This window comes from Cyprinodon variegatus, unplaced genomic scaffold, assembly GCF_000732505.1.
Source record: "Cyprinodon variegatus isolate N-32 unplaced genomic scaffold, C_variegatus-1.0 Scaffold1350, whole genome shotgun sequence".
Taxonomy (NCBI): Eukaryota; Metazoa; Chordata; class Actinopteri; order Cyprinodontiformes; family Cyprinodontidae; genus Cyprinodon; species Cyprinodon variegatus.
In genome coordinates this window covers 84,878-103,832 of record NW_015151803.1, presented here as the reverse complement: position 1 = coordinate 103,832, position 18,955 = coordinate 84,878, and the positions used below count along the sequence as shown (strand labels likewise).

The 18,955-nt window shown below is 41.5% G+C and overlaps 1 protein-coding gene across 1 annotated transcript; it reads right to left on the bottom strand.

The window, feature by feature from the left end:
• Positions 1-1,763: 1,763 nt before the first annotated feature.
• Positions 1,764-13,446, bottom strand: LOC107102973 (ATP-sensitive inward rectifier potassium channel 12-like). Its single transcript, XM_015402458.1, has 3 exons — positions 13,336-13,446; positions 5,534-5,712; positions 1,764-3,508 (listed from the first exon to the last, which is right to left on the bottom strand). The coding sequence occupies exons 2-3, from the start codon at positions 5,623-5,625 to the stop codon at positions 1,870-1,872; spliced, it is 1,731 nt and encodes a 576-aa protein (XP_015257944.1). The 5' UTR covers positions 5,626-5,712; positions 13,336-13,446; the 3' UTR covers positions 1,764-1,869.
• Between the last annotated feature and the right edge of the window lie 5,509 nt (positions 13,447-18,955).

The window sequence follows — 18,955 nt, the reverse complement described above, 5'->3', positions numbered from 1 at the left end:
TCCCATGTCAGAGGATGAAGAGAGCACATCCAATTAGTCACAGTCAGAGAAACAGGACTACACTGGAAAACAGGCCAAGCTCCAACATCTAGAAACAAAGGTGTTGATGGCAGCAGCACAGCTGATGTTTCTCTCCAGGATGGAGTCACAGCCAAACAGGAACAGACCAGATGAAGCTACTATGAGAAAAAGCAGAGAGAGCAGAACGTTAGAGATTGAACTAACAGATTCTGCAGAGTGGGAGAATAGAGATAGAATGAAGCAGAATGATGAAAAAGGGGTCCCTATGTCCTCCAGCAGTCTAAGCCTATAGCAGCAGAACTATAGAGATAGATCAGGATAACCTGAGCCACTCTAACTAGAAGCTTTATCAAAAAGGAAAGTTTTAAGCCTAGCCTTAAAAGTAGACAGGGTGTCTGCCTCACGGACTAAAACTGGTAGTTGGTTCCACAGGAGAGGAGCCTGAGAACTAAAAGATCTGCCTCCCATTCTACTTTTAGAAATTCTAGGAACCACTAGTAAACCTGCAGATTGAGAGCGAAGTGCTCTGTTAGGAACATAAGGAACAATCAGATCTCTGATATCAGATGGAGCTTGGCCATTTAAGGCTTTATATGTTAGAAGGAGGATTTTAAATTCTATTCTGGATTTAACAGGAAGCCAATGAAGAGAAGCCAGGATAGGAGAGATATGATCTAACCACTAGGCCATCACTCCCCTTATTTATCGGCTCTTTAAATCTGACTGATACAACAACAAACACACGTGTTGCATAACGCCTTTATTCAGCTGGGTGTAACTTTAATCCAAAAGATTAAGGAGCAGTTTATGATTTGGTTCAGTCATTCATTTATTTGAAGGTGCTCTAAAGTTCTGCATGTTCTTTATACCGTCACCGACATTAACAGGCTTCACAGTCAGCTGCACACGCATCACGGTCTGAAACTCCAGGCTACCAGAGAAAAAAAACAAAAAAACATTTTTCCAGAAACATTCATGTTTCTGGACTGTGGGAGGAAGCCGGAGTACCCAGAGAGAACCCACACATGCACAGGGAGAACATGCAGACTCCATGCAGAAAAACCCGGGACTGGAATCAAACCCGGAACCTTCTGGCTGCAAAGCAGCAGTGCTACCCTCTGTACTAAGCAGAAGGTAAACACCTGAGTAAAACTAGAGGGCAACGGTAAAAAGAGGCAGAGAGAAAACTGGAACATTACAAACTGCTGTTTAATGGATGCTTTGATCAAACAAAAACAAAACAAAATGTTTGTTTTTGTTGATAATAATAGAATAAAGTGCTTGTTCTTCATTCGTACAGGTTTAACTTTAAAGTCTCTTTTTCTGCACTATATAACTTATTTGCGTTTGGTCACTTAAAAACAAAGTAGATTGATCCGCAAATAGTCGCATTAAAGACAGAATTTTAAAAAGCAGATAATCTAGAAAAGGATTTTGTGCTTTCTTGCCATTATAGCAAATAATAAGTTAAAATTCTGCCCTAAGATCTGAAAAGATCTGAGATAAATTAATAAAAGCAAATATTTACAACAACAAAAAATGCAAATTGACAAGAAAAATATTCGGTTTGTGAAACAGATCAAGCACAAATAATACTGAACGGATCAGGAAATACATTTACATTTGTGGAAATAAATACTTGGTCACCACAATTAGAAGTAAAGGAGCACTGACTGGCATCTACATGTATTTTATAAATGAAATTGGTAAATGTTATATAGAGCCAAAACTTATTCCAGGTCTAGAAAAATACAACGCTTTCTCACATCATGCATCTTATATCTTGAATTTCAATCAGTTCAATACTTTGGTTGAATCAGACAATAACAAAAAAGGCAGAAATTGTGGTTAAACTCCCGATTCTCTGCTGATGTATAAAGGAAGAGTCGGCTGGAGTCTATCCAGGCTGATCTGGTTTTCTGAGTCCAGAACACACAGCATCTCCACTGTTTGCTCTTTCACAAATGCCCCTTTGAAATCCAAGTGAATGTCATCTCTAATTTTGATCTCCCTTTTACTTCCTGCTTTGAGGCTGTCCATGTCCTTATCTGCTTCCTCATCATCTGCGTCGTCTCCGCAGCACAGAGCTACTTCATTCTCATAGCAGAAAGCACTGGGAGAGTGAGATCCCTGCAAACGTCTTGCTGCTCTCGGAGCGAAAAGTGACGGAGATCGGGAGAAGCTTGAACTGGAGGAGGACAAGTGACCACTGTGGCCCTTCCTCTGGCTCAGTTCTCTGGCACTACAGTGAGGTGTAGATGGCACTTCGTAAGTCTTATGGAAGCGAGAATAGTCCACATGGTAGCGGTCACCCTTTTCAAACACCACTGGCTCAAAGCGGTGACCCCAAAGTATCTCCCTGGCCAAGTAGGAGCTTCTGGCCTGTGTAGTCATGGCTGTCGCCTCCACCATCCCCTCCAAAATGACCACAATCTCAAAGTCCTCCTTCTGCAGGTCGCAGCGGCTCAGGTTATACAGAGGACTGTTTTTGTTGATTTCATGGACCACAACCAGCGGGGACACCAGAAACAGCCGATCTAGTCCGTCGTCATAGCCGACGTCGATGTCTGTCTGCTCCAAGGGAAGGTACTCACCCTCCGCCGTCACATGCGCTTTGATGAGCTGAGCACGCACATGGGCTTCAACAATGTGGCTCTTACGCATGTTCCCCAGGCGCCACATGAGGCACAGCTTACCATCTCGCAGAGCGATGACGGCGTTATGAGAGAACAGCAAGGTCTGCGCCCTCTTTTTAGGGCGAACCATCTTTGCCATGATGGTGCCGATCATGAAAGAGTCAATTATACAGCCAACAATGGACTGCACTACTACTGTCACAACAGCAATCGGGCATTCCTCGGTGACGCAACGGAAGCCATATCCAATAGTGGTCTGGGTCTCTATTGAGAAGAGGAAAGCCCCAATGAACCCCTGGATGTGGAGAATGCATGGACGCCTTTTATCTTTGGCCTCCTCTGGATTACTTCTAGGATTCTCATCTGCTACAGGGAGCTGCAGCTCAAAGTCTCCATGAACAAGAGCCACTCCCCAGAAAATGAAAGCAAACAGCAGCCAGGACAGAAGGAAGGTGGCGGTAAAGATAAGCAGCAAGTAACGCCAGCGTATGTCTACACAAGTGGTGAAAATATCTGCCAGGTATCTTCGTGGTTTACCCTCCATGTTGTTGAAAACCACGTTGCATTGGCCATTCTTCTTGACGAAGCGGCTGCGCAGCCGTCCGGTGCTGAGATCAAGGTCCAGACGACACAAAGGTGAGGAGCGACAGCTGCTGTGGATGATTGGCTCGTTGGTCATCCTCAAAGGCAAAGCCCCATGAGCTTCTTCACCTCCTAAATACTCTCCCCCTCCGTCCTCACCCCGAATGCACGCCCCTGATAGGTTCTGCTGAGTCAGAGGACTGTGGCCATTGTGGAGACCCAAGCTGGATATCTTTAAGGCATCTTCATCAGTGGAAACAATGCTGTATCTGAAGGATGAAGGAAAGAAGAGGAAAAACAGTGACTAAAATGACCAGGTAACATCATAGTGATATGAATATTTTCTTGGCGCTGATCACTGGCTTAATGGTTCGTTTCATTCTTGGGTGTGAGAATTATTCTAGCTTTACCAGTTTGTGTTGTGGTTGCCTGATCCTGACCCGTTTCTGTCTTTGGACCTTTGAGGCTGCCTGTTCTGTTTGCCTGACCTGTCTTTGGCTTCTTGTTGGATTCTACTTGTGGACTGAACCTGGATCTTCCTCCTTACTTCGCCCTCTGTTTCTCCAGAGTTTCCTGCCTTAATTGCAAATCAAACGAGATAATCAAATCTAACTGCTGCTACTGCAGATCCGCAGACTGCTCATTTTAAATAAACGCTTTTTGAATAATCCCACAATCTGCTTTGCCTGAATACTGAGACTTTCTGTTTTGAGTCGTGACAAATATATAACAGAAACATATAATCTGATATTTCTCCATATCAGTTTCTCAGAAATTAACGCAAGAAAGAGAAATCTTATTATTACTTAATTCATAATGAGATTATCAGACAATATATTAGGCTTGATTGCATAATATTTTTAGATGATTATAAATATTTTCATTTTTAAGTTAATTGCTAAGTTATCAGCTTCTAAGCCATGATGTTAACTCTTTCTAGGGATTTCCTAACTCTGCAGCTCTTCAATTCTATTCTATTCAATTCTATTTATTTTATTTCTATAGCTCCAATTCACATAATGTCATCTCAAGGCACTTTACAGTTCACCAGATCATCCAGTCAGATTGATTCAAAGTTTTCTATCTAAGGAAAACCAGCTGATTTCATTGCATCGACTCATTGACTCTTCAGCAATCCCTCACACTAAGCATGCTTGTAGCGACAGTGGAGAGGAAAAACTCCCTTTGAACAGGAAGAAACCTCCAGCAGAACCAGGCTCAGTGTGAGCGGCCATCTGCTGAGGCCCACTGGGGTTCAAGGAGACAGAAGCAGACATAGAAAAAGAAGCATAGATAGAAAAGGCGACTGTCAACCAGCTCCACAGGCGGCCCCGTCCAGGAAACACACAGCCAGGCAGACGAGCTCCGAGCCAGCTCCCATGTCAGAGGATGAAGAGAGCACATCCAGTTAGTCACAGTCAGAGAAACAGGACTACACTCTTCTTATATTTTCTTAAAACTGACATCAGATGAACTGTAAAGTGCCTTGAGATGAAATCTGACACATTTGAAAGAGATTAAGATCAGTGTTAATGTGCAGGACTGGTAAAGTGTTTCCTCGCTCTAAGAAACATAAATCATTGTGAGATAATTAAAATCTAAAGGATATTTTGGTTGCCTGTTAGAATCATAGGTGTTAAGTGAGCTGATCATTAACCATGCAGAGGTGCAGTCAGATGCAGCGACTGGGGTAGAAATTAGCCCAGCTCTGAATAACCCCTGCCCCTGCTGACCTATGACCTTTACATCGGATCTGAATCCCTGCTCATGCAACCTGTGAGCCGCAGCATTTCAGAGTAAATGTGAAATCAAATCTGATGCACATTGCTGACGTCAATGCTGCGCCTGACCTCCCACTACCCCATACCAGCTTGGGTTTTAAACTCTCTGCTTTGCAGGATATCAATGCATCCGCCTGCTGTTTATGAGCAGCTAAAGGAGCTCAGGGGCCCCTCCAGCACCAACAACACCCCCCAAGGCCCATCTCTCTTTCTTTGCGGGGCCTTTCCATTGACTTCCATAGATTTCTACAGTCTAACCGTTAGCCTAACCCTAAACTTAATTCACACCTTAGTTCTAAGTTACCCCTGACCCAAAAACCACATTTCCCCTGGTGGGGTCCAGGCATCGGGGCCCACATGGAGCAGCCGGTCCTCACAACATGCTATTTTCCCTGAAAATGGGCCCCACAATGTATAAAAAAAAAGAAGACACATACTGTCCTTTAACTCCAAAACCCCAAACAATAACTGTGTTTGTTTCAGGTTTTATGGTCTGATTTAAAGTGAACACACCTGTTGACCCTCACCGCTCCCATGGCACCGCTGATCATCAGGCTGTGTCTGCGAGGGCAGTAATGGAGGCTGGGGCAGCCAGTTGCAACCATTAACGTACTGTTACTGGACGAGGAGGATGTAGGAGCTCAGGCCTGTCGTACGGTGCTGATCAGGCATCTTTTGTCTTCAAACATTTCCTGTGGAAAGATAAGATGAAGACCGTGTTTTACTGAATAATCAGAAACATGGACTCTAAACATGAATAAAGGAATAGTACTAAAGAAAATTCATACTGTGATAACTAAATGCAAAGACAGATTGTGGTTTAATTGTAAATCTTGTGACAGGTGAGAAAGTATTGAACCTGCAGAGAAACAAAATGTTAATGAGATGGTATGATCCGCACAACACAGTCCTTGGTTCAGCCCTGTTGTAATAACTCTGCATAATAACACATTACTGTGTTTTATGAATTATTTATCCAACAAGGAAATGAAGAAAAACAGGCAGAATCAAAGGCTTACGTTGATGCTGTTAGCGAAAGAAAAAGGGTTGCAGCGTTGCTCTTATGAACCCGTCGGCCTGTTCCTCTATAGAATATGTTTCCTTAGAATCTATAGAATATGATATATNGGACGAGGAGGATGTAGGAGCTCAGGCCTGTCGTACGGTGCTGATCAGGCATCTTTTGTCATCAAACATTTCCTGTGGAAAGATAAGATGAAGACTGTGTTTTATTACTGTGTTTTATGAATTATTTATCCAACAAGGAAATGAAGAAAAACAGTCAGAATCAAAGGCGAAAGAAAAAGGGTTGCAGCGTTGCTCTTATGAACCCGTCGGCCTGTTCCTCTATAGAATATGTTTCCTTAGAATCTATAGAATATGATATATATATAAATAAATAAATAAGTATATGATAATATGATATATATATAGGTATATGAAATGTAATTATAAAGTAAAGTTTTCCCCTCCAATTCTCTACTGAGAGAAACAAGCCTCACAAAACCAGAAGCTTGTTATGAAAACTAATGGAGTAGATCAGTGATTCCCACCCGGGGTTACTCGTACCCCTAGTGGTCCGCGAGTGCATTGCAAGGCATACATAAACATATTTTGTCAGAATCTGAATCAGATTTATTGCCAAGTAGGTTTGAACTTACAAGGAGTTTGACTTGATGTTGATGATGCAGACAAATTATATATATATAGAATTAATAGTTATACACAATATAAAGACATAATATAGTATATAGAAATATACTATATACACAATAGACATGTTGGTGTAGCTTGTAGGTCCTGAACAGAGGAGAGAGAGGCAGTGTCAGAGTGACCGGGGGCCCCAGGCTGGTAGCAGATGGGAAGATCGTAGGTTTTGGTCCTGATGGAGCGCAGCCTCCTGCCAGAGGGAAGGGACTGAAATAGATTGTGGTTGGGGTGTAAATGATGAGCTTCAATCTGCCTTCAGACCTCAGAGTCCTGGAGGCTTACAGATCCTGGAGAGATGGAAGATGTGGAGGAGGTGAGGAGGATGGAGGAGTAGAAGAGCACCATCGTTGTCCTCCAGCTGCTGCAGTTCATCCTCTGCTGGTCTTTCTTGGTGAAGGAGTTGATGTTCAGCTCCTACTTTAGGTCCTGTGAGATGATCGTTCCCAGGAAGAAGAAAGACTCCACAGTGGAGTCCCAGAGAGTGATGGACATAGCTGGGGCTGAGTTCTTTCTGAAGCCCTCAACCATCTCCACTGCTTTCAGATCCAGGTTGTTCTACCTCCACCAGGTCACCAGATGGTCAACCTCCACCTGTAGGCGTCTCCATCAGAGATACGTCCCATGAGAGCGGCGGCGTCCATGAACTTCAGACGCTTCAACGACTGATGACTAGAGGAGCAGCTGCGGGTGTTCAGGGAGACGAGCAGAGGAGAAAGAACAGCCCTGAGGAGCTGGGAGGAGGAGACATCGTTTCCCAGCTTCACCTGCTGCTTCCTGTCAGACAGGAAGTCTGTAATCCACCTTCAGGTGGAGTCAGACACCTTCAGCTGGGAGAGCTTCTCCTGGAGCAGAGCTGGGATGATTGGATTGAAGGCAGAGCTGCAATTCACAGGTGCTGGAGGATGGAGTGAAGGGCCGAATTGAAAGCGTTGCCTGCAGACCTGTTGGCTCTGTAGACAAACTGTAGGGGGTCCAGGAGGGGGTCAGTTATCTCTTTTAGGCGTGAGAGCACAAGGTGCTCAAAGGACTTCATAGCCACTGAGGTCAGGGTGACGGGTCCATTAGGTCATGTGAACCTTGTCTTCCTGGGAACAGGGATAACAGTGGAGGATCTGAGGCAGGATGGTGCGTGGCATGTGACCAGTTAGGTGTTCAAAATGTATGCGAACGTTGGAGACAGCTGATCAGCATAGAGCTGGATGGAGAGACGGAATCTGGTCCTGCAGCTTTCAAGGCTTCTGCCTTCTCAACAGTTTATTTACATCTGTCTGGTTTATGGAAGGGGGTCGGTGGAGGGGAGGAGGTGATATAAAAATCTTCTCACCACACCTGTAGGTCTCTACAGCTCCTCCAGAGTCACAGTTGACATTTTCACTGCTTGGTGTAAAATAAGTCAAGTCATAGTGCATAAAGTAAGGAGTTTCCTCACATCTCTCTCCCAGTCTATTGCCTCTGTCCTCTTTTTAGAAGGTGATGTTATCAGATGTGAAATTGTTTTTCAACCAAGTGTGAAAGTTGCTGTATGGTTGAAGAACGTGTGAAACAGGCCGGTTGCGTGAGTCTCATGGTCAATGTGCGAGAGGTGTCAGCACTGCCTAATGCACGGAGCAGACGCAACAGATCTGCGTAATGAAAGCCTATTGATTGCATTCTTAGCCAGTGATTAGCCCTAGGCCGCTTCAGAGCAACCACGGGTGGAAAACCAGACAGGCAGGGGAAGGTTTGAAAAAGAGCGGAATCAGTGGTAATCCACTGTTAGAGGAACAATTGATCTGCTCTTTGGCCCCATTTCAAGGTTATGTCAGCAAGAGGAACCAGAAAGCATTGGGTTGCATAAGCACCAGAGGGCCAATCGTATGTGATGAGAAAGGTCATCAGTGGTTTATGGTTAAAATAACTAAACAGCATTAAACAAAATAATGATGGATGCTTTCAGAAAAACAAACAATAAATCCAGCGAGCTGCAGCTTAAAAGCAACGTTTCAACAGAACTGATGTTTTACTAATAAAGACAAAACCCTCTGCACACAAATTACTCCAAGCTTGATGGGATTTTCTTTTCCTTCATATTTGCTGAGTGTAAGTGACGCTTCCAGAGCTGACGTTATAAACTGGCTTCTGATTGGTCGGCTGGGAGGATGATCTTTGACCATGAATGCATAGAGAGCAGAAGGATTTTCTCAGCAACCAATCACAGCGTTAGCTGACAGAAAACATGGAAGATCCTCCAGCCAGACGTAAAATCATTCAAACAGGAAACTATTCCTGCTTGTTTGGTGCCACTTTATCAACCGATTCTTTTGTACGGAGAGAAGTTAGACCATTTTATCCCTCTAAGCTCTGGACACTATGGAGGAGTCATCATCTGGCATGATACAGATCCGATTATTGGAAATCAAACACACAGTTTAGGGAGACAGTTTTTCTTCATAAGGTCTAGAAAATATCTGTTCTTTGTTTTCTATAACCATGGGATCCTGCTGGGGTTGGTGGCTCTACTGTGCTAACAGCTCTGACTGGACTATTCTAGGTTCTGTTGGATGATGGTGTTCGTCCTTTTCACATTAACGGGTGCTTCAGCGTAGGACCCCCTGATGCACCTGTTTGGACGTAACTTCCTGACCTTTCAGTCCAGCAACAGCTTCACCTGAAACAGAAAGACTTCTGGAAGGAACTGAAAATGATGAATTATGTGAAGGGTTGGTTTAGGACACTGACCTGAGGCTGATTCAGTCTCAGCCTGTTTAGAATATTTAACAAATGAAGACCTGATCTACTTTAGTTTAACTTGTCATTGGCTTCGTTAACTTATTAAATTTATCTGCCGCCTATAAGTCAGAGCTGACCTCTAACATTAAACAGCTGCTTTCAGCACCAATGTTTTCTGCAGGAGTCTGAGTGATAAAAACCTTTTCATTTCTTCACCTCAATAAAACTCTCTAATTGCTGCTTTTCTCTTTGTGAATCTTTGTGAGTTGAAATAAACTTTAAAAAGTTACACAGATTGTTTCTGTTAAAGTGAAACTTCTTGCTTTAATGTTATTTTCTATTTGGAAGTAGTTTAACAGACCTCTCTGCAGCTTCTCTACTGTTACTCATTACTCCATCCAGACAAAATGGAATAAAATAGCAAAGATTCCCAAAGGAGTAAATCATGATAATCTAATTAAAATTAAAATAACAAAGAGTCAGCTGGTCAATGACTTGATTTATGATAATCAATTCAATTTCAATTCAATTCTATTCGGTTTATTTCTATAGCTCCAATTCACATCATGTCATCTCAGGTCACTTTCCAGTTCACCAGATCATCCAGTCAGATTGATTCAAAGTTTTCTATCTAAGGAAAACCAGCTGATTGCATCGACTCATTGACTCTTCAGCAATCCCTCACACTAAGCATGCTTGTAGCGACAGTGGAGAGGAAAAACTCTCTTTGAACAGGAAGAAACCTCCAGCAGAACCAGGCTCAGTGTGAGCGGCCATCTGCTGAGGCCCACTGGGGTTCAAGGAGACAGAAGCAGACATAGAAAAAGAAGCATAGATACAAAAGGCAACTGTCAACCAGCTCCACAGGCGGCCCCGTCCAGGAAACACACAGCCAGGCAGACGAGCTCCGAGCCAGCTCCCATGTCAGACTTTATCATTCCAGCTGTGCTGCTGCCATCAACACCTTTGTTTCTAGATGTTGGAGCTTGGCCTGTTTTCCAGTGTAGTCCTGTTTCTCTGACTGTGACTAACTGGATGTGCTCTCTTCATCCTCTGACATGGGAGCTGGCTCAGTGGTCAGATGGATCTCCTAATAACAGCAGTCCTCCCCTTCAGGCCATGAAGGAGGCTGAGTGACTCATTCTTATCTCTCATGACCTTCGTTTGGAGCCTGGGAGGCTAAGAACAGACGTACCTCAATGTTTTTTACTCCACACCGCTCACCCTGAGCCTGGTTCTGCTGGAGCTCTCTTTTTGTTCAAGTTTTTCCTCTCCACTGTCGCTACAAGCATGCTTAATGTGAGGGATTGCTGAAGAGTCAATGAGTCGATGCAATCAGCTGGTTTTCCTTAGATAGAAGCTATAAATCAACCTGACTGGAAGATCTGGTTGATTTTCATCTAAACTGATCTGGAAATAAACTGAATTGACTTAAATTTTACTCTTGGTCCTCAAGGCAACATAAAAAAGCAAAGAAAAGGCCTCAGTTAAACATTTCTGGTCTCTGAGGAGCCAGAAGCTTTTGTTCATCATAAAGGTCTGGATGTTTCTTGGCCTCCTCGCTCGTTTCACAAACATGTTGTTGTTTATTCAACGGTTTTCAAGCTCTCCAAATTTTTCCATTTAATCATAATCCCAGATGCTATTAAATCCTGGAGGAACAGATCCTACATTTATTCAGCTCATCATTCAATAATTTAGCCTTAAATAATTTTGATTCTTTCGTTCTGCTGCTTTTGTTGATAAAATGACCACTGAGTCCTTCTAATCAAAGTAAATCTGCCTCACTTTTCTTCAAGTGTGTGCTCAGCCATTTCCCAGCTGACAGAAGTCCTGGAAGAGAGTAGCGGTAAGTAATAATGATCTTAATTACTGTATAAGGCAGTCTCCATGGGAACATGTCTTCTCTAGTTCACTTACTGGCTTGTTTTGTTCATTGTGAATCAGTAATGATGTTTTATTGTGTAAAGCAGTTAACATAATCTAGCTACAACTCATAAAATCCAGTAAAAACAGGGATAGTGTATTAAAATAGACCAGGTGTTTTAAAGGCCCCCTCAAGAAGAGGGTCACATTGTAGTAAGCATCATTATTTCCCAGTCAGAAGCTAAAAAATATGAGATTTACCAGAAATTAAAGGACCAGGAAGCTTTTTGCTCTCTAAAAAGATCAGAGTCTTTAATTAAATATGGGGTGGGGGGAGGGGGGCCATATCCCATTCCTTTCTAACAATCTATCAGAAAACAATTTCAAATATCAATATTGCTCAGCAACAGCGCCTGATATATGGTGTGAATTTTACTCTACTGTGTGTCATCCTCTGACCTCGATGATGGAGATGCAACATTAATGTAGGGAACAGTAAGGCTAATCATTTATTAGTTTACAACATCAATAATTCACATTTAATAGATTGCATTGAGATGTTATTGAAAAAACATTTATTCAGTTATTGACTGGTGTGAATAATTATGAAGGAAAATAAATAATACAGACTTTCTACTTCTTAGAGAAAGAAAGATAAAAGAAAGACAGAAAGACGTTGTTTTAGATTTGAATCCCAAACGTTTAAAAAACAAACTCAACAAACTTAATTCTCTTGCTAAAGAAAAACAGGATTTCTTTTAAATTGAAGAGAATTTCTCCCATTTGGTGAAAGATGTTCCTTCATATCTGAGTAGTTATTCTGGCCTCCTGCTGTTCCTGGTTCAGCTCTAGCAGGACTGCAGTCATGTTAAATAAACGCCTACGATTATCTATCAGGACAGTTATGGTTTGTCCAAAGAAAACTCTTTTATTTTATGAGTTTAAAATTTATCATCTTCCGAATTAGTTCAGCTGTTATAGAACGGGATTATATAATGTGGCTTATTTTGACTTTTTATTTTTATTTTGCTTTTAATAATTAGGGGATTTGTTCATCAACTACAAAATTCAACTAATTTCCAATGAGTCCCTTATGGCCTAATATTATAACTTTGAGAAAATTATATTTTTTATAAACTAGATATTGAACATTCTGACAAATGAAGATAAAGAACCATCAATTCTTAAATAAATTGAAATAGAAATCTTTCGTGATTAATAAGATATTTCCATTCATTTTGTTAGATATTTTCTGTCTAAATATTTCTGATTGTATAAGTCAGGGTTTTCCAAACCAAAAATGTCCCACTGATGATGTATTGGTCTCCAAAAACATCAAATATGATACATTCAGCATTAAGGAACCCTTAACATGCTCACAGTTTAAATAAGATGCATGTGGTTAGTTTACATCATGGTTATAAATACTTTTAAATAGTCAGATTACTAAACGTAATTAAGATTTTCACCCATTTTATATGATTTAAGCTGTTTCACTGTTATATTTCATTAAAAATAAACCTTTAAAAATAAGATATTAACTTCAGACCCCAGCAGGAGAAAGTCCTGAATCCAGGTTGATGGGTTCATGCAGGCTGAGGTTTTTAACGAGGCTGTTTGCCGTGACGTGCTTCGCCTCATTCTGACTAGGGGAGCTGTCCGGTGCTGAAAATCAATTATCACCCCGCAGGAACAATTGACTGTGCTGAGGATTGCTACTGCTAAGTGCTGCAGGAAGAAGGATTAGGTGATACATCTGTTAACTCTCTGCAAACCTTCATTTCAGTTAAAGTAATACTTTCTTTTTTTTACTCTGAATAGAACAGAAATCAGGGTAGAATGCAACATGCCAACTTCAGTACAAAACTTTCAGATTTAGTTTGTTTCAAAGAGGTGGAGACCTTTCAGCCTCTCCATCAGGAGCATCAAGCTCCACATATACATATATATATATATATATATATATATATATATATATATATATATATATATATATATATATTTATATAAATAAAGCTATAAACACTCACCATTTGGGTTGTTAAAGCCAAAATCACAGGAAAACCAACTGGGTTTCTGCATGAACAGTCGTAGGTTTTCTATGGCTGCTTTCCTCCTTCCTCTCTTCCTTCTTTGTCTTTAACAGTCAAACATGTTTTGTAGGATTGTTCACCCAGAAGGCTGGAGAGTAAACTTAGACATGTCTTCATCCAGAGCTGCGTCCTGTTGCTCCATCTTCCCCTCCTGTCTGATGGTGTATCTCTGCTGATGCCTGCCTGTGTGTGGGAGAGAAACAGAGAGAGCTCTGATTATGTGCCTATTTATAAGTGCTATTGTTTTCCCCCGGGAGCGGAGATGTAGAGCAGATATTTAAAACTTTAACCAACTCAGACCAACCCTTAAAGCTCACAGCAATGATTTATCAGGGACATTCATAAACTCACTTTGAGAGAAGTTCTTAAAATAGCTTTAAATCAAATATATATATATGTGTCTAATGTATTTAAAACATTGAAGTTATACATGCAAAGACATTTTTTGACTGCTAAAAATATGACGAAGAAAACAGATTCCAGATCATAACTTTTTAACTGTACATTATATAGTTTTAATGTTTAACGTTTGAATGTTCATTATTTTCTCTGCTCAGCAGATTAATGATGCAGAGTTCTAACTTTCAATTTAGTAATTCCATTTTTTAACTAACTTTTAAACATACAGTATGCATTAAAAGTCTCAATGCTAAAGTAGATTAGAACTTCTTATTATTCTATTGGAACATTATTTTCTTTAAGATTAAATTCATGGTATCTATTGGTCTTGGTCCCACTGGGACAAATTTAAACAAATAGGTTGATTATTAGCAAACAGTGCCGCTATTTTCATTTTTCATTAAGATGTTGCATTTTGGCTGCAGGTTTTAGTGTCGATAACAAGATTCTACTTAAATGAGATAATTTATCTCCTGTCTTTTCATAATTTGAAGTTTGTTGTATTTTGAATGGTTTGGAAAAGCAAAGCATTTACTTTATGGTCGGGGTTGAAAGCAGGAGACAATTATCAATATGAGTCATAGATTAGGAAAATATGTGTTGGGATCCGGAGGCTTGCCCACCAGAGGGCGCCAAAGATCCCTTCCTGAGGGCTGGTGCTCACCTGCAACACCTGTTTTCCATCTGCTCATCAAGAGGTCCCTACTTAAGGAGGCGGAGAGCTACACTCCAGCGCCAGAGTGTTTGCCAGTTATGGTTGAACCTGCCTGAAAACCTGAAAACTCTGAAGAGTTTCTCTGTTGGAAATCTGCCCGCCTGATCTCTGAAGAACCCTGGAGAATTTTTCCTGCCAAGGACCTGCCTGCCCGCTCTCTGAAGAATTTAGAAGGAAAACCCAAACCTGGAATCTGTAAACACTCAACCAAGCTCTGCCTCCGCCAAGCCCTCAGCCTGCCGACAGCCTCTGGACCCTCAAGGTCGCCCACCTCAGCCAGGTCCTCAAGAGAGAGGAAGAGAGAGAGAGCCAAGCCTGGAATCTGCCCGCCAGCACTCAGACTGTCTCAGCCTAGCTGTTAGTTCACCTCCTGTCAGCACTCAGCTCTGCTAGCCCTCAGCCCTCGGCCTGCCAACCTCTCTGCAGCTCTGCTCATCCCCAGACCAGCGGGGAACCAAATCCTGATCAGTTTCCCTAACCCTGGACTTGTTTTATTACTTTACAGTCCTTTAAATAAACCTTTAAACTTTACCCAGTCTCCGAGTGGTTCTGCATATGGGCTAGAGTCCTTCACCCATTATGACAATATGAAGCTTAATAAAAATAAAATTCACTGCTTCTATTTTCCATGTTTTAAATATAGCAGCATTGCTTTATTGAGAGAGAGAAGAATTTTATTTAATGTGAAAAAAAGCACTTTATTAGACAATTTATCAACCAGAATTGATGTAGCGAAATATGGAGATAAAACAAGACGAATCAGTTTTACTAAGTTCCAGAAATCCAATGATCAAAATCTGTGTTTTTCTATGAGCCAGACGCTAAATTAATCAGATTATTAATTGAATCATTGCATGTAAAATAAAAATGCAATAAGCCTTGATGTGGATTATTGGAATTAATCCCTTTTCCCACTTTCAGCTCTGCTGCTATTCTTCAAAGAACAAAGTTAAATTTTGGTACATTTCTTTAATATAAAGATTAACTCACTTCTATAGATTTGGTTTCACAGTTTCACTGAATATCAGCTGCCTTTTCCCCGACAAATAAATAGTTAATAAAGGTGTTTAATCTCATTTTTATTGCTCTTCCAGAATGAAGCGGCTGCCAGAGATTGTAGATTTTCTTCTATTTGGGATTTTACTGAAATTAAATCGGAGGCATAAAAGCCAAATGATTTTAAAGAAAGTTGCAGTCAGAAAGTTTATTTAATTTCTGATTATTTATTTAGTAATCACGCCCGGTTCATTCAGAAAGAAATAAAAAACATAAAAAACAGCTTTTGTCATAAAAAACGTCACGCTTATAAAGATTAAAGTCACTAAAGACTTTATCTGGGGATTAAAAAAAAAAGATCTTATAAAATATTTAACTCAGCTCAGATTCTTACAGGAGGAGAAAAGGATATGAGACAACATTTAAATTATTTTTTGTTTTTCAGAATGAATGGGCGAACAGCTTATAGTTAGAGTGGCTCAGGTTATCCTGAGCTATCTCTATATCATCAACACCTTTGTTTCTAGATGTTGGAGCTTGGCCTGTTTTCCAGTGTAGTCCTGTTTCTCTGACTGTGACTAACTGGATGTGCTCTCTTCATCCTCTGACATGGGAGCTGGCTCGGAGCTCGTCTGCCTGGCTGTGTGTTTCCTGGACGGGGCCGCCTGTGGAGCTGGTTGACAGTTGCCTTTTGTATCTATGCTTCTTTTTCTATGTCTGCTTCTGTCTCCTTGAACCCCAGTGGGCCTCAGCAGATGGCCGCTCACACTGAGCCTGGTTCTGCTGGAGGTTTCTTCCTGTTCAAAGGGAGTTTTTCCTCTCCACTGTCGCTACAAGCATGCTTAGTGTGAGGGATTGCTGAAGAGTCGATGCAATCAGCTGGTTTTCCTTAGATAGAAAACTTTGAATCAATCTGACTGGATGATCTGGTTGAACTGGAAAGTGACCTGAGATGACATGATGTGAATTGGAGCTATAGAAATAGACTGAATAGAATTGAATTGAACTCTGAGTGACTGAGTGAACTGGGTCTGTCTGTTTGCCTTTACACTTCTACTCTTTCATGTAGAAATACGGCTGATCTGGTTGATGTTGCCTCTATGTAAATACTTTTGAAAGATAGACGTGTGAATGTAGAACATCCACTCAGGGTTTTATTGTGTCTTTTTTTCCACTACCTCTTTGAAGCATCTTACCAATTAGACACAACTTTTTAGTTTCCATGGAAACGTTAGTTTCCCCTCACAATAAATCTGCTCTCTTCACAAGGTTTATATTTAAAACCCCTCTGGATCCAGAGACAACTGGTGGGCATTGCATTGCGTTAGTGGAATGCAGCAATATCTGAGTAAGAAGTGTGGGCGTAGGTCAAAGGTCAAAGGCTTAATAAAGTGGGTGAATAAGTATGCTGTCTTAACACAGGCCGTGAAGTCTTGAGAACAAAACAGTTGTAACTTGTGTGTGAAGATTCTAATAAAGGTTTTACAATCAAACATTTTTTTTACACTTGGGAACAAATTTAGGTTTATTTAGAGATAAAGGAGCAAATAAATAAAGAGCTGTGGTAAAAACCAAAGCATCTGTATCTGAACGGGTAAAACGGTTCATCCTGTTTTCCAGCATCACTGTCTTTGTATGAAAAAACTGAGGCAGTTTCACTGGCATACTTTAAAACCCATTTAACATGCCCCGCCCCCCCACCCACCCCCAATAGAGGACAACTCACACACGTCCAAAATAAACTTCATCCAGTGGGTCAAGGATGGAAAATCTGCACCAAAAGCCTTCGACATAGAACTTCGTCCCTTTAGTGGTTAAATGTGATGTGAAGCTGATGGAGCTATTTATTGGTCTTACCCAGGGGCCCGTTTGATGACTCCCTTAAAATGCCATGAGAGCCAATTTATTTGGAAGCAGGCGGCTGGATCATTTCTCACTTTCAGAGCTCATCCAGGTCAACATGTTTTTTTTTTGTTTTTTTAGAAAAACAGGCCGACAGAGATAGGAGGAGGCAAAACAACATCAGTTCCTTTCAAAGGATTCTCACTGTGCTGTGCTAAAGCTCCTCACATACATACACACATATAAACACACATATATATATATAAACACACATTCCTCATACATGGTAAAAAGTGTATGCTTTGCATGGTGATGAAACAATTTCAGTCTAAAAGTCAAAAAGCTCAGAGATTATTATCTTTTATGTCTGAAAGCAGGTTTTCTATTTTACACAGAGAGTTTCCTCCATTGACTCTGTATACAGAGACACTTCATTAGATGCTCTCTGCAGTGAGGCTGACATGCCTACAGGGCGGCCATCTTAGGTCAGACCATAGTTTAGACAGCTGCAGAAATAATGAATAGGAGAAGATCTCATTTTAATCACATTAAGATAATATCAAGATAATCTCTGACGTCACAACCACTTAAAACTCACATTCTAAAATGACCTTCAGTTACATTACAATTACTTACATTTACTCAGATTACAACCTATTTAAACTGAACTCAAACTGGACAAAATTTATACAAATTTATATATTTTGTAATTAAATATTAATATGATAAACACAGTTTTATATTATAATATTATACTAATAAATATTATATATTTAAGTAGTATATTAGTATTATTCAGTATTTTTAAGGATTCCTCTTTGATAATGAATGTTATGATCTATTGAGGAAACTTTGTTGTGATGTGATTTACCAAACAGAGTAAAGTTATTATTTAGTATTTTCATTAATTAAAATGCTAATTTTTTTTGTAATGAACAGATGGGCCGAGTATTCAAGGTGAGACAGTCAGTGGGAAAGTACAAAACGTTTATAAAAACAAAAAACAGAACAGAACGGACATGGCGCTGCCGTGGAGCTGCTGTGGAGCTGCCGTGGAGCTGCTGTGGAGCTGCCGTGGAGCTGCCGTGGAGCTGCTGTGGAGCTGCCGTGGAGCTGCTTTGGAGCTGCCGTGGAGCTGCCGTGGAACTGCTGTGGAACTGCTGTGGAGCTGCCGTGGAGCTGCTGTGGAGCTGCCGTGGAGCTGCCGTGGAGCTGCTTTGGAGCTGCCGTGGAGCTGCTGTGGAACTGCCGTGGAACTGCCGTGGAACTGCTGTGGAACTGCCGTGGAACTGCTGTGGAACTGCTGTGGAGCTGTTGTGGAGCTCCCGTGGAGCTGCTGTGGAGCTGCCGTGGAGCTGCTGTGGAGCTGCCGTGGAGCTGCCGTGGAGCTGCTTTGGAGCTGCCGTGGAGCTGCTGTGGAGCTCCCGTGGAGCTGCTGTGGAGCTGCCGTGGAGCTGCTTTGGAGCTGCCGTGGAGCTGCTTTGGAGCTGCCTTGGAGCTGCCGTGGAGCTGCCGTGGAGCTGCTTTGGAGCTGCCGTGGAGCTGCCGTGGAGCTGCTTTGGAGCTGCCGTGGAGCTGCCGTGTAACTGCTGTGGAGCTGCTGTG

What these genes read in the sequence shown, in the direction of transcription:
- LOC107102973 (XM_015402458.1), bottom strand. Translation starts at nt 5,625, where the DNA reads ATGGTTGCAACTGGCTGCCCCAGCCTCCATTACTGCCCTCGCAGACAC. An exon ending in GGAGCGGTGAGGGTCAACAG is followed by an intron (nt 3,509 to 5,533) that starts GTGTGTTCACTT and finishes TTCATCCTTCAG; the next exon opens with ATACAGCATTGTTTCCACTG.